The sequence below is a fragment of the Juglans regia genome, chromosome 8 (genome assembly GCF_001411555.2).
Source record: "Juglans regia cultivar Chandler chromosome 8, Walnut 2.0, whole genome shotgun sequence".
NCBI lineage: Eukaryota > Viridiplantae > Streptophyta > Magnoliopsida > Fagales > Juglandaceae > Juglans > Juglans regia.
This window is the reverse complement of record NC_049908.1, coordinates 20,099,900-20,113,259: the sequence shown is the minus strand read 5'-3', so window position 1 is coordinate 20,113,259 and position 13,360 is coordinate 20,099,900. Positions and strand designations below refer to the sequence as shown.

Here is a 13,360-nt window from a genome sequence, read left to right as displayed (position 1 = left end):
GATGGGAGTGTGATCTGAAAGAAATGGAGAAGGGCTCTCGGCTGGAAGCAAGGCAGAAATTTCAGAACAACCCTTGGATGCCATTTCGTGTAGAACCAAAATCTCCAAGGAAGTGAGTCGAAAATGGAAGCTTACTTGAGTTTATCCCTCTTCTTGAGGAGATCTAGGCTAGGTTTCACTGTAGGAGTGGAGGGGCGAGCTGGAGAAAGGGCAAGGGGAAGGAGACGCACGAAAAAAAACTGGAGAAAAGCCCTCTGTGTCTGAAGCAAGTGGTTTTCGGTGAAGGGCTGTGTGTTTATGGGATGGACGGCTGGGATGCAAAATATTGAGTAGATATTTCCCTACCTACCATATCAATGGATGGGATTAAAATGAGTAAAATTACTAATACACAAAATAATAATACTAAAGGGTAAATCGGTAACACCGAAAACACATGTATATCCTTCCTCTCCTTTTTTCTAAGTCTCATTTAAACATGGAAAATATACATATTTTAAAATCATAGTAATGAAGACCCTTATATTAAAATACATAGAAAAGAATTTGATTTAAATAAATTAATAACATAAGATTTTTTCTTTGTAGGACTCAGGTATTACATGTACCAAGATCTTTAGGGAAGATTCTTACCATGGACAATCTTGAGGAAAAGACATATTGGTGTGATTGAGTGGTGTAACATGGGCAAAGAGTGGGGAGTTTGTGGAGCATATTTCCTATGTTGGCAAGTGGCTGGTTTGGTTTGGGTCGTGCCAATGAGCCTAGTAGTCATTTTTTACTCATGGAGAGGCCTAGGGCTCTTTTGGATACTATCTTAGAATATCTGTGAATAGTAGTGAAATAGTTTGATTTAAGATGTTTTATTGGGTTTTGAGAAAGGAGAGAGAAAAAGTTGAATAAAAATATTATAAAGTTAAAAATTGTTTGAATATAATTTTTGAATATAATTTTTGTTTTAAAATTCAAAAAAATTGTATTATTTTTTGTGTTTTGTTTGGAAGTTTGAGAAAGTTGTAATGATTAGGTAATGATTAGATGAAAAAGTTGTAGATTTGAAGTTGAAAAGTGTTTTGTGTTTGAGTGATGTTTGGGAAAGAAATATTTGAAAATACCTTAGAACAATTGTGTTCCCAAATGGGCTCTTAGGCAATCGTCCATGAATTTTCGCAGTGTGAAAAATGATTCCATCCCCGGGGCCAATGTATTTGGAGGGAAAGAAATGATTGAAGTTTTGAGAATCGGGAACGGACAATGGAGAGGAGTTCGAGACTTTCTTTTTCTAACACTCCTCTTTGGACAGCTTTCATAAACTTGAATGGGCTTACTCTCCATGATTATCTCGTATCTTTCCCAATTTCTAGCTTGATGACTTTCTTGTACACCTTTTGTTGTACTTGGAATGCACCATTTGCATTTTTGTATGAAATTATTATCACTTAAAAAAAATAAAAGCATGCATAACCATAGTAGTCAAATTGTACTATTGTTTTGAGAAGTTGAATGCATTAACAATGTATTGTGTCAGTCATGTGCTATAACGCCGTACAAAGCACTCTTGTAGTAGACTAATGGGGTGCTTTGAGTGCGATCTTCCATTTTGATTAGTTTTTATCCAGTTTTTTATGGCCATGCTATGGGCTCCATGCAATTAATTGAGAGGATTATTTTTTTAGGCTGTGGTATGGTTTCTTGCAAGATGGTCCCATACATATCTTATGCATCCTGAAGAAATTAAAGAGGGTAACTTAGCTCATGATCAAGATCATCAGCTGCAGTTGCTGCAGACGAGAAAAGGTTTGCTAAATTTTTTTGGAGAGCGTATTCAAGGCAGACTTGTGCTTGACATTATAGTTCGCATATCTATCACAACACTGATGTCATATCCTGGGGAGAAGGATTTGCAGGTAGCACTTACAGAAGTTTTTTCACCTTGCATTCATTGATGTTTCACTTTATTTCAGGCATTTTATTTTTTTTCCTAATCTCCAAGCGCATTCTTGTTTATAGTCTTGCAAAATACTTAATTTGATCTCTAAATGGTGCACTCTCTCCTGTTAAGTATGTGGTGGCAGGTGAAATTGTGGGCTCAAACCAACTGGGTGCATGCCAGTAAAATTTAAAAAAAAAAAAAAGAAAAAAAAAACTTGGGATGCAGATAGCAGGAAGATGGTTTTATTGATTCAAGAGCCAAAGTATTTCTATGGTTTTATATTTGTGGGAATTGTACTTTTGGTCCATTAGGTCTTATTTTTCATTGATTTTGACTTCATATTTTATTTGCTGGTTGTATTAGTTATCTAGTTTGGGTGGTAGTCAAAGCCCATAGAGGCCAAACCATATTAGTAGTCCAAGTTTTGGTAGGATTAATAGTAGTTTAATGCTTTGAATTCAACTAATAGAATAATTTGTTTGTGAGAATTTTTCAGAAAAATTTTGCTTTAAAGGTTTGTGTATGAGGTAACTCTTTCCCAGGTGCGATGCCAAGGAATGCTAGTTCTGCCATAACAAGATATGAATTGATGGCTATTCTTCCACTAAATATTATGTTTAGAAACTATAACCATCCATCTCTCAAACAACCACAAAAAGCTGAACAATATTCCAAACCATAAATTTTCCTCTTTGTTTGATCACTACATCCTAACATTTCTTTACCGAATGAGAAATCCTTTATTCCCTAATATTTTTCTAGCCTCTTACTACCAAAACCATAGCCCTAGCTATCCCAACCCCTACAATAAGCCTGTTGCAGGAGACCCATTCCATAAGGAAGATGAAGAGAGGCAATGATAATTGAAGGCATACATAATTGGCTGGTTATTTGTCTAAAATTCTGCATCGCTGCTTTCTTTTTACAGTCTTTTTCTAACCCAATTTGAACCATTAAACTTGTACTTTTTCAACACCATAGAGCTACTATAAAATCACGACTTTGTTTAAGCTTTTGCATAAGTAAATATAGACAAGCATCCTTGTGGTGCTGTCCTACATAAGATTTCATATCCAAGCCCTTTGGCATACACCAACTGAATTATGCATCGTACTTAATGAATATGACTATCTAATTTCATTTGCGTATTACTCATACTAAATTCTAGAATATATCTGATGCAACTGGAGTTATGGAGTTAAAATAACCTTAAGTTACTTTCCTTATCAGTTATAAATGGTTCCTTGATCCTGAAATTTAGAAAATTTATTAATCCATTCTGCATCATGGTTTTTAAATAATTAAATAGTAAATTTTAGTTTAGGTATTCAATTTCCTGTCACATAAAAAGTATTGTTGGTGTCATGTTTTGTTTTATGTTGACAGGCACTCACCTGTTACCGGCTACTTCATGCACTTGTTCAGCATAAACATATATGTGTTCACCTTTTTTCACTGGTAAGTCACACAACTTCATGTATTTCTGAGTGATAGAACTTTCTTTTTATATAAAACTTACAGCCTGTCATTGCAGTTTAGTGCCCTTACTTACCGCATTTAAATGTATGCTATCTTCTTTTTTTTCCTTGTTTGTAACTGATACTTAATTGAATAATCCATCCCCATTTTACTTTTACTGATATGGTCCCCATGTCCGCAAATAAAGGATTTTGCATTAAGTTGGCTGTCTGTCTGAAACTTCCTTTCAAAACTAATAAACCCTGAAGTGGCACAAAAAACTTCATGTTGCTGATTTTAATATAGATTAATTAAGCACCGATTCAACTTTGTATGTCTTGTAAAGGAAGCCCATATATTTACAGTAGTCACTGCTTTTATTTGTAAAATTATGTCTGATACTGCAGAACATGCCATAACTTGGGGTGTGCCATTGGCCATGATAAGTCTTTTTTTGTTGGGAAGATGGGCATGATAATACCATATAGAGCGCTCTTTATTGTACTTTCTCATAAAAAAGCATCGTACGATACAGTTGAAACAGGATTCTGTGGTAAGAAAAGATTAGAGAGATACAGTTGGGTGCTGTTCAGAAGATTTTTCTCCTTCAGTCCCCTAAAAGTCTCCTTGTAACTTTTCCTCTTGTTTAGCATCTTTATCTCTGAAGTTGACTTTCAGAAGTCTTGCTGATTATCTTTAAGTGAAGATCTTGAAAGCCTTGATTTTTGTAGGATATTATTCGAGTTTTTATTACTTTTTTTTTTCTTGTCAATATAAATTATTTTAGACATGAATTTCTGCTCTTGGGAACCAATATATCTGTGGAAGTCTGTGACTCTCTGAAGTCGACTTTCAGAAGTCGAGTTGGTGCTTCAGCATCCACTTGACACGATTCTTTACTACACAATCAGAAGCAATAGATGATAGATACTGATGGCATTCATATACTTATTCTACTTTATAGATTGTAAAAAGGTAATAAGTCAGTTTGTCTCAAGTTCTTGGTATATTCTGCAGGACTCATGGCGCAACCTAGCACATGCTTTTGCTAATGAAAAAAGTCTACTCTTGTTGAATACGGCTCATCAGGTAAGAACTTCATATGCTTTGACCCAGTGAGATACTTCATTACTCCAATATGTGTAAGCACAATTTGTTACTTGTCAAAAAAAAAAAAAAGTGTAAGCACAATTTGTTTTCCCTATTTCAGCGGTCACTTGCACAAACACTTGTTCGCTCCACTTCTGGCTTGATGAATTCAGATGCATCAAATCTGTGAGTCTCATTTTTGTTTTTCTGCCGCTTAGGCCCTTTTCAGCTTCAGATTTGATTTGACCATGTACAGCCTAATTTATATGTAATGAATCATAAAGGTGCATAAGGGATCTTGTGGGTCATATGGTGACTTGTTTAGGAGAATTGTCTGGCAAGGATGACTTCAAAATTGTTGCTCAACAACCAGATATAATACTCATGGTGAGGACAGGAAACCATCTAAATTCTTCTACTCTTTTGTTTTGGAGAACAATAATTGTTTTTCATAACAGCACAGACATCCTGTAGGTCAGTTGCATGTTGGAACGGCTTCGTGGAGCTGCAAGTGCCTCAGAACCTCGGACACAAAAGGCAATATATGAGTTGGGTTTATCAGTAATGAACCCAGTTCTGGTTCTTCTGGAAGTTTACAAACATGAGGTGTAAATATTATCCTCTCTCTCTCTCTCTCATAATGAATAAGATTGTAGAAAAACAAATGTCATATCCCCACTACACAGGAAATACAGAAGCAGTACACAGAAAGAAAAAACTAAGATCTAAACTTGCAAAGTAGGAAAAATAAAACCCATATCCCTCACTTCCAATTAAAAAACAATCTAAAAACTAATGATTTCAGTTCAGGTAAGGATACTCCAGTTCCATCAGAAGTCCTAGCATTTTATCTTTCACCAAATACCTGTACAGCTAATGCTCCCTCACCAAATGAGGCATAATCCATAAATGCAAAATAACGAGACAACTACCTACCAAAGCTGCCTAGCAATAGCAGAATACAGGTGTTCAATTGAATTTTTACATGTCTGTGCATTCCTTAATCGTAGGTCAACTTCTTAGCATGGTTTTGGCTTTTCTCAGACAACTATTTCCTTGAATAATTTAAAACAACAGAACACAGTTTACACCACATGCCTTTTATGATGAGATTGTAGTACATATAAAACTTACATATGTGTGATGAATATACAGGTCCTCATACATCTCTACCTGTTGTATGTTGGTAATCTTTTTTGACTAAGCATGGCTCCGTAAACTATTTTTACAATCTACCTTTCAGAAATTGAAGTTTACTACCATCAATTCTCTTAAGCGATTTTAGTAATAAAAATAAATTCTGTAAAGAAATTTCTTAATCTCTTTTGCATGTTTAAAGTTTGAAGTACTCAAAATTAATTTACAAGAACCAAGTACATTTTGCCTGTTGAAGTGTAATCGTTATTCATATGTATGCTTCTGACCTGTAGGGGTCCACTCATCTATACTGATCTGTAATTGTTGCTTAGTCTGCAGTTGTTTATCTGCTACTTAAATTTGTTGTTGCCTGGGTAAACGGACAAATTGCTTTCCTAGAGGCTCGTGAAACTGCTGTAGTTGTTGACTTCTGCATGCGTTTGCTTCAGCTGTACTCATCGCACAATATTGGCAAGGTAAATCTTTTATACACTGTCGAGCTATGTCAGTGATAAACTAATAGACTCTTACAAGGAGGGGTAAAAAATAAGTTGGTTAAGTGAACCAGAGTTCATGTTTTCCAGATATCATTAAGCCTTTCGAGCAGCTTACTAAGTGAGGCAAAGACCGAAAAGTATAAGGATTTGCGTGCTCTTCTTCAACTCCTTTCAAGCCTTTGTTCAAAAGATCTGGTATACGTTTGACTTTTGAAATTTATTTTTCAATCATGGAAATGGTATCAATTACTTAAAGGTTTTAAATTAAGTGTATTGGGTAACAATGGATATTTCAGGTTGATTTTTCATCCGATCCTATTGAGACACAAGGCACAAATATATCTCAGGTAATATCATATAGCAGTTAAGCTTATAGATGGCGTCTCATGAATTCCCCAGCAAGTATAAAATAAAATAATAAAAATATAGAAACAAAACTTCTAATGTAGTGATCTTGCAGGTTGTTTATTTTGGTCTTCACATAGTTACCCCTCTGATATCTTTGGATCTGCTGAAATACCCCAAGCTCTGTAATGATGTAAGCATGTGTATGAATCAGGAAACTGAAAGAGGTGTAATTTTGGATCCTGATATAGGGTACATTCTTGTGCAGTTCTTCTCTTTGCTATCACATCTCTTAGAGGTCTATCCTGACACAGTTGCACAACTAAACAGCGAAGCCTTTGCTCATATACTTGGCACTCTTGATTTTGGTCTTCACCATCAGGTAAACAGAAGCATGCTTTATCAACTATGATATTGGAGAAATAAATAAGTAAATAAAGACTAATGTGAATTGTGTAATGTAAAAATGCTATACATATCTTCATGTTGATGTATTATTAGAACTGTGGTAATTATCTCGATCACCGCAGCTCTCATGGACTTGCACTTAATGGGTGCTAGGGGCCCGTTTGGAAACACAACTGTTCTTATATTCTCAGATAATCTCAAATATTTCCTTTCCAAACATCACTCAAATACAAAACACTTTTCAATTTCAAATCTTCATCTTTTTCATTTAATCATTACCTTATCATTACAATTTTTCCAACTTCCAAACAAAACACAAAAAATAATACAACTTTTTCAAATTCCAAAAAAATAATATTTAAACAATTTTTTTAACTTTATAATATTTTTATTCAACTTTTTCTCTCATTTTCCAAAACCCATTAAAATATCTTAACTCAAATTATTTCACTACTATTTACAAACTATTTCACTACTATTCACAAGTAGCTCGTTTGGATACACAAAACTATTTCATCATTATAACTTTCCCAAACTCCCACACAAAATATAATAAAAAATTCAACTTTTTTAAATTCCAAAATAAAAATTATATTTTAACAATATTATATTCAACTTTCAACTAAACATCTCATCTCATCTCATCTGAACTGCGTAACCAAACGAGGCCTAAGTGTTAAGTGGAAGTGGGGGGGAGAGGATAGGGAGTTGTGACCTTTGGTGGTGTAACACCCATTTCCACAGGGATAGGAATTCTACATATTCACATATCACCAGAAGAGATCCATAAATGTAAATACCTCAAACAATACTTCATTATTTTAAATTAGTAAATCAAATGGTAATAAAATCGGATTGTGGCAAGTTTAAACAACTGAAAATAAACAAATGCTTTAACGCCCCGACATCATTATGACTCAAAGCTATTGTTGTGTTCAACATAAAAGAATAGCTGAACCAATCGGATTCAAGATAAGGAAGGAAATTTCAAGTTTAGAAGGAATTTTGAGGGCAAGCTACTCTAAACTTGTTCAAACCTCAGCCATCAAATGACTCATAAGGTTTGGTAACAAGTGCTGTAGGTGTGTAAATATAGAAGGAAAAAAAGTGGTTAGTTGTACTGATTTGACTGTTGTACAGAAACCAGGGATTTTTCTCATTAGAGGTGAAAACATTTTGTATTTCACTTGTGAAGCACTGGTGGCAGCTCTGAGAAGTAGCATTTTAGGGCTTCAAATTTAGGGCCTCTTATCTGTACAGCAACAAAAAGGGACGTGCATTGCTAAGGATTTGAAAATTTTTGCACCAAAAGGTCGCAGCAGGGTGCTAAAGCAAGGTTTTCCTCTTTAACAAGTTTTTAGGGCATGGAATTAGGGCAAACATACAAAGGATAATTTTTTGTTTGAATGTAAAATACACACAAAGGAGAAAATCTTCGGTTTATTTGCAGGAAACTCTAAAAGTATAAAGAGTGTTGTTGAAATTCTTACCCAAAGGTATTGATTAGGAATTGGACAGCAAGCGACAGTGTCTAGAGATGAGTTTTAAGACAATCTCCATTGGGCACCCACTAGTCACAGCCATTAGAAGGTGGTGTTGGGGTGATTAGAAGCGAGAAGAGATAGGGTAACCACCAATAATCAAGCTGCTGGAATGCCAGCAGTGATTTCCCTATTGGAATTGAAATGTAACTTCTTATTTCACTCACGCTCTCGTGGTAGCAGCAAGAGAATGAGGAGCTGAGGATTGAGTTTCTGATTTTGGGACCTCTATTCTGAACAAACAGAGAAAAGAGGAAGTCAGCTGCTGTCAATCAAACCATGTATCAAGAAAAGGTGTTCCATTTGAGGTTTATTGCATGCCTATGGCTGCTGCAGACTTGGAAGATGATTTCCAACCTCCACCTTGATCTGTTTATGAATAATCAGAGGAGGATGGCTGGAGAGGGCTGGCAGACCTGGGAGTGGCTTCCTATTCTTGAGGAAAACGTGCTTAATTTATTGATGGAAGTTTTAAGGAGAAAAAGGGTTGAGGGGCAGGACAGTTAGAGGGGATTCGGGATTTTGGAAGAATTAGGTCTTCTTGACAGCCAATTGCTGGGGTTTTCTTAAGGAAAAAGTGTTGTGTAAATCATTTCCCAAATCCCTAAAGGTTTTGGTACTTTCAGGGCTTCTAGGAGACTTCTAACTTGCTGTTTTAAAAATAAACAGAAACCCTAGACTATGTGGGTCTTGGCAGACCTGTAAGTTTGGTTTCTGGGAAGTTTCCTCTTACCCTAATTGCAATTACAATTTCCAGGCTTTGGATACATGGCAGAATGCTTCTTAGAGGCCTGAAATCCTAGTTTTTCAGGATTGTTCTTGATTTATAAGTTTTTTTCCTGTACAGGTCTTGATTGAATCCCATTTTTTGCAAGTTTTGTGTATTTGCTTATTTAGCAAATCAGTCCCAACGATAGAACCAATCAGCATTTATAGACAAAATATCAATCATTAACAAAGAAGAATATCAAACTGCAGCCCTTGTTAAAACCAAAAATAATTTTTGACCTTGTTAAAAAAAAAACCTAATTGCATACTGATTGTATCAGTATGCAATTAAAACCAAAAATAAATTTTGACCTTGTTAAATTAGGTTTTTTTTTTTTTTTTTTTTTTAAGATTCTTGTGTATGACGGGGGGGTTGTGTGCCGGAATCCATCTGTATGATATGACATTGCTTTCTACACAAGAAACGTGTTTGCCTGCCATCTAAAAAGGTAACTTTGTGTTGTCCTTGTAGGATACCGAAGTAGTTGATATGTGTCTAAGAGCTCTGAAAGCTCTTGCTTCTTACCACTATAATGAGACAGGCAGTGGTAGAACAGGCTTGGGCTTACATGCTTCTGGAGTCATGGATCAAGGAGGAAATTTTCAGGAAGGCATTTTGAGCCGGTTTCTTCATTCATTGCTGCAGTTACTCCTTTTTGAGGATTACAGGTGAAGATTCAGTCTCTCCTCATTAAGGTTGAGTATTCATGATGTTCGATTCTTCTGTCTGCATATGTATGCCCACAAGTATTGGACACACTCATAGTGATACTGTAGGGCAACAAAGTTTGTTACACAAATCCTTTTGCCTTGTAAATCAAAAAAGAAGAAAAAAAAGGGGGAAGGGGGGAGGAAGAGGAACAAAAGCAGCTCTTAGTGCGCAATAAAACAGAAGGGGATATCCCTTCTTCCAATATCAGTTGTGATTTCTATGTCAAGATATAATATCAGAAGCACACAGACGCCTGTCTTATATGCAGACACCCACTTAATAAAGATGGGTTGCCTCATTACTTTTTTTTTCAGCCTATTCTTAAGTTGTCTCATGTGTATCTTATGATTCAGTCCGGACCTGGTCAGCAGTGCAGCAGATGCTCTCCTTCCTTTGATTCTTTGCGAACAAGGCCTATATCAGGTATTCCTGAGTTCTTTCTGTAATGCTGACATTCTCTCGCATTGTGGTGTAGTTGCGTCTTAGGCTTTTTAATGTGTGCTCCTTTGGTTTTCAATGGTCATTCGTGCTTTCATCTGGTTTATTTAGTCCTCATACTTTTAAATTTCATTTTATGTTTCCCTCTCACCATTTTGTTATTTTAACTATGCTTTCTATCACATTTTGCTTCAAAAAATCTTCGCTTCTTTTCTGTAAATGAAAAGTTAAGATCTGGTTTTTTGAATGTTTTTTCTACCACAAAACGAGGCTGCAACACTTCCTCAACCCCGATGGTCACAAGCAAGCAGCCACATGCTGCTGCCCCCTTTCTAAAAACCTCCCCTGGCAACAGTGAACTAAACTAGTTATCAGTGGAAATCGAACTCCACTACGTCTCTGAGCTATACTCCTCCCCCAGAAGCATTTGATCTTTTTGGTGATGCAACAACTGTATTGTCCTTCAAATTATGCTCTGGTGAAGAAGGTGGATATGGTGAAAGGGACTGCCTATCTTGATCTAAATCATTCTGTATTCTCGGTGATCCAGCAACCGGATTTCCCTGATCTCTGCTCCGGCGAAGAAGGTGGAGTTGGTCAAGGAGGCTGCCTATTTTATATGAAAAATCTGATAATTTTTGGTATACTTATGGGTTTTTCTCCTCCAAACCCCAAATATGATAATCTTGGGGATACTTCTGGCTCTCCATATTTTGGTTCCATGCTCTCAGAGACGTCTTGGAGCTTGGCGGGCCCAAAATCAAATTCAAGTCTCTTTGCTGAGTGGATCAGCTGTGGTTAGTGAGTCAGTGGTCACGCAACTCCTGCTCTTTTCTGTCCTCGACAGCAATGTTGCCATGAAATGGACAGGGGTAGTTGGTTAAACCTTAATCTTTGTGGCGCCATCGTTATTGATCATGTCTATGGCTCTCTAGCAATACCCATTAAGTAGTATATGAGCGAAAGATAGATCGTGCAGTGAATAAGAGTTTGCGTTGGAATGCAACGTGGGGTTGGAAGGTTCAGAGGAGTTGCTGGGAAAGCAGTGAAGCGACCTCAATTTTGAGCTTCAAAACAATTGAAAGAAAAAGATTGTTTTAGCAGAAAAAGAATCTGAAAATTTTATAGAAGCATGATTGATGCTATTTTAGAAACTTAACGGACACTCACTTAATGCAAGTCGACAGGGTGACCACATTGAATGCAAACTCAAGATATTTGAGATTAGGGGAGAGGATGGTTGTATTTAGTGGCTTTCCTAAATTAAATATCATCTTCATTAGAGCCGCACAATGTTGGGAAGTTGATGCTTTCACGGAGTTCTACAATCTTGTATACTCTAGTAAAGTGAGTGGGGGAGGAGGCGCAGATAAGATTTTTTTTGGCATCCCTCTGAGAAGGGGAAATTCACCGTCCAGACATTCTGTAAGTCTCTCGTAATGCGAAACACCAACCCATTCCCATGGAAGAACGCTTGGAAGACTGAGGCTCCTTTAGGAGCTGATTTCTTTTTATGGACGGCTTCCTTGGGAAAGATACTCTATTCAGAAATGCCAAATTATTGTTATGGATTAGTTTTGTATGTGCAAAAATTGTGGAAATTCCGTTGGCCAGTATTACTTCATTGTGAAGTGTCCATGACCCTATGGAACGATATCTTTTGAGTCAAGCTAGCTTAGGTGATGCCAAGAAGGGTGGTTGAGTTTCTAGCAAATTGGAGAGGCATTCGTGGCAACTCACAAATCGCAGCAATTTGGAGGATGATCCCGACCTGTCTTTGGTGATGCCCTTGGAGAGAGAGAAATGAAAGAAGTTTTGAAGATCACGAACAATCAATGGACGAACTTAGAATGCTTTTCTTTTATACCTTATTCCATTGGTCGATTGTAATATATTTCATGGCATGAATATTCATGACTCTCTTGTATCCCTAGACAATCATTAATGGGTATTGTTCTTGTATATGTCTCGTGTATTTTGACTATGCCTACTTTCTATCACTAGTAAAATTCCTATTTACGATAAAAAAAAAGTGATGAAGTTGATGATATCATTATGGCATTCGGCCTCTCAGTTTGTTTTTTCCTTGTCAAATGTTCTCTGAGGGATTGACGTGGTGTATTCTATCTTACAGAGGTTAGGCAAAGAGTTGATAGAAAGGCAGACAAATCCGACACTCAAATCAAGGCTGGCAAATGCATTGGAGTCTCTAACAAGCACAAATCAGCTCTCTTCAACCCTGGATCGTATTAATTACCAGAGATTCAGGAAAAATCTTAGTAAGTTCTTAATTGAAGTTCGTGGATTTCTGCGAACCATGTGATATTTCTTATTGTAAAAATATGGAATGTGTTTTGTTATATTCATTCTGTGGTTATCCTATGAAGTTTTTATTTTTTTGTTCTTTTGGGTAATTAGAAAGTTTTTCCCTTTTTATGAGAATTCGTCGTGTAATTTCTGAACATACAGAGGGCTTGGCATTTTGAACTTTCCATTTCTGAAAGTCTTGAAAACAGTTTTGAGAGTTGAGATGTATTTTCTCCCTTTTCTTCTTCTTTCTTTCTGCTTCTTCTTCTTCTTCTTCTTTTTATTATTTTTTTATTATTTTTTATTATTTATTTTTTTAATGCATCATTTGAGATTTTATCATTCACTAGTTGACCCACGCTATGCCCAGGAATGAAAACCAACAAAGATAAATTTTTAGATATTTAAATAAGCTGCTTAGTTGGTGTAGTCAACTCTTTGATTATGGAGGTTTGGATTCAAAATTCATCCCATCTCATATGATCATTACAACATTCACAAATTTCCATACAAAATATAATAAACAATCCAACTTTTTTAAATCTCGAAACAAAAATAATATTAAAAAATAATATTTTAACAATATTTTACTCATCATTCAACTTTCATCCCATCTGATTAAAAAAAAAACCCTTTCATCTCATCTCATTATCCAAACTTTCATCCCAAACAATAGTGTTTGGTTTCATGTTGCAGAATGCAAGAGCAATAGTAGCTAATCATTAAA

The 13,360-nt window shown here is 36.0% G+C and overlaps 1 protein-coding gene across 4 annotated transcripts in view; it reads left to right on the top strand.

Annotated features, from left to right (window-relative positions):
• The window catches only part of LOC109002216 (exportin-4), a 60,846-nt gene extending 47,991 nt beyond the window's left edge, over positions 1 to 12,855 (top strand). The window contains exons 19-32 of one of the 4 annotated variants that reach the window (XM_035692879.1): positions 1,677 to 1,907; positions 3,320 to 3,391; positions 4,409 to 4,480; positions 4,602 to 4,666; positions 4,765 to 4,867; positions 4,955 to 5,086; positions 5,950 to 6,093; positions 6,202 to 6,309; positions 6,411 to 6,461; positions 6,575 to 6,652; positions 6,728 to 6,841; positions 9,649 to 9,845; positions 10,242 to 10,311; positions 12,461 to 12,855. In XM_035692879.1, the coding sequence (XP_035548772.1) occupies positions 1,677 to 1,907; positions 3,320 to 3,391; positions 4,409 to 4,480; positions 4,602 to 4,666; positions 4,765 to 4,867; positions 4,955 to 5,086; positions 5,950 to 6,093; positions 6,202 to 6,309; positions 6,411 to 6,461; positions 6,575 to 6,652; positions 6,728 to 6,841; positions 9,649 to 9,845; positions 10,242 to 10,311; positions 12,461 to 12,649 (1,626 nt within the window). In that variant the 3' untranslated portion in view covers positions 12,650 to 12,855. Of the gene's footprint in view, positions 1 to 1,676; positions 1,908 to 3,319; positions 3,392 to 4,408; positions 4,481 to 4,601; positions 4,667 to 4,764; positions 4,868 to 4,943; positions 5,087 to 5,949; positions 6,094 to 6,201; positions 6,310 to 6,410; positions 6,462 to 6,574; positions 6,653 to 6,727; positions 6,842 to 9,648; positions 9,846 to 10,241; positions 10,312 to 12,460 lie in introns of those variants that run through there. The other 3 variants (XR_004802175.1, XM_035692881.1, XM_035692880.1) reach the window with 3 other exon arrangements.
• The last annotated feature ends 505 nt before the right edge of the window (positions 12,856 to 13,360 follow it).